The sequence below is a fragment of the Otolemur garnettii genome, unplaced genomic scaffold, assembly GCF_000181295.1.
Source record: "Otolemur garnettii isolate 467f Iridium unplaced genomic scaffold, OtoGar3 scaffold00050, whole genome shotgun sequence".
Lineage (NCBI taxonomy): Eukaryota > Metazoa > Chordata > Mammalia > Primates > Galagidae > Otolemur > Otolemur garnettii.
Genome location: NW_003852445.1, coordinates 8,226,313 through 8,228,110, shown reverse-complemented (window position 1 = coordinate 8,228,110; position 1,798 = coordinate 8,226,313). Strand labels below are relative to the sequence as shown.

General features: G+C 42.8%; 1 protein-coding gene across 1 annotated transcript in view; it reads left to right on the top strand.

Annotated features, from left to right (window-relative positions):
• NDUFAF1 (NADH:ubiquinone oxidoreductase complex assembly factor 1) overlaps positions 1–1,798 on the top strand; it is a 21,003-nt gene that overhangs the window by 5,561 nt on the left and 13,644 nt on the right. Inside the window, exon 2 of the mRNA XM_012806310.2 lies at positions 304–963. Coding sequence (XP_012661764.1) covers positions 388–963 — 576 coding nt within the window. The 5' untranslated portion in view covers positions 304–387. The remainder of the gene's footprint in view (positions 1–303; positions 964–1,798) is intronic.

Below are 1,798 nucleotides of genomic sequence, written 5' to 3'. Positions count from 1 at the left end.
AAAAAAAAAAAAAAAAAAAGAAAAAATCCAGCATAAAAATTTTCTTCGGAGATGATACAACCTCTTGAGGTAGCTTTTGGCAAATACTTGAGTTATTTCGGCGTTGATTGTTACCTCCATGTAGATGGGGCCTGTGTTTTTATTCATCTTAATAATCTTTGCACTGCATAGTAGTAGGCACTGGGTAAATGTTTGGAGAATTGGAAAATCATGAATTTTCACAATACCTAATTTCTGTTGAATTTGAAGTTGTGATACATTCATTGCTACACTGGTAACTCTTCATTGTCTTTTCTGTCTTAGGTAGAATCGGGCTATTGGCTGAAGGTTTTTTCCCTGGTGATTCAGGGAGAAATTTACATTTTGACTTTTTTTTTCTTTTAAACCATGGCTTTTGTTCACAAATTGCTGACTAGCACTTATATTCTCAGAAAATGCCCAAAGCCAAGTATTGGCTTGCATCCTTTGGCGGGTATTCACTTTGCAGACTATTCTTCCAATAGTCCCCAGAAACCAGTGGCGGCTCCTGGCAAAGCCTTCTCACAGAGGAAGACTCAAGGAGGGTTGCAGGAACATCACCAGCAAGAAGTTGCCTTGGATACAATTTCTCCTGAGGAGAAGCCAGAAGTTAGTTTTGATAAAGCAATTAGAGATGAAATAAAGGACCATTTTTGGCGGTTGAAGGATGAACTTGTGAATCATTGGATAGGGCCAGAAGGCCGTCCTCTGCATGAGGTCTTGTTGGAACAAGCCAAGGTCGTCTGGCAGTTTCGTGGGAAAGAAGATTTAGATAAGTGGATAGTGACTTCTGATAAGACAATTGGAGGCAGAAGTGAAGTATTCTTAAAAATGGGCAAGAATAACCAAAGTGCACTGCTCTATGGAACTCTGAGTTCTGAGGGACCTTATGATGGAGATAGTCGCCAAAGTGGATACTGTGCAATGATATCCAGGGTACCAAGGGTAAGTGAGGCCCAGGAGCCAAAGTTTACTAGTCAACTGGAGTTAATTTCATTGTAGCATGAACTATAGGAGACAGCTTTTGTTTCTGTAAATGAAAACACCTGGCATGTTTTATGTGGGCATCTCACCTGTGTATGGGGACACATAACTTTTGGCACAAATATAAAGTGGGGAGGTTGTTCCTGAGAAGAAGTTATTAATACTTGTTTCTGGGCTCAGCACCTATAACTTAGTGGCTAGGACACTGGGCACATACGCTGGGGCTGATGAGATCAAACCCAGCGGGCCAGCTGAATAACAATGACAACTACAACAAAAAAAATAGCAGGGCATTGTGGTGGGCCCCTGTAGTCCCAGCTACTTGAGAGACTAAGGCAAGAGAATTGCTTAAGCCCAAGAGTTTGAGGTTGCTGTGAGCTGTGACACCACTACACTCTACTAAGGGTGATACAGTGAGACTCTGTCTCAAAAAAACAAAACAAAAAACTAGACAAACTTGTTTTGGGAGGCACCTGTGACTCAGTGAGTAGGGCGCCAGCCCCATATACTGAGGGTGGTGGGTTCAAACCCCGCCCCGGCCAAAGTGCAACAAAAAAAAGTAGCCAGGTGTTGTGGGCGCCTGTGGTCCCAGCTACTTGGGAGGCTGAGGCAAGAGAATTGCCTAAGCCCAAGAGCTGAAGGTTGCTGTGAGCTGTGACACCACAGCACTCTACTGAGGGTGATAAAGTGAGACTCTTTCTACAAAAAAACCCCCAAGAAACATGTTTCTGGACATCACTTTGGGTCAGGGAGGAATTTTTTTTTTTTTTTTTTTGAGACAGAGCCTTAAGCTGTC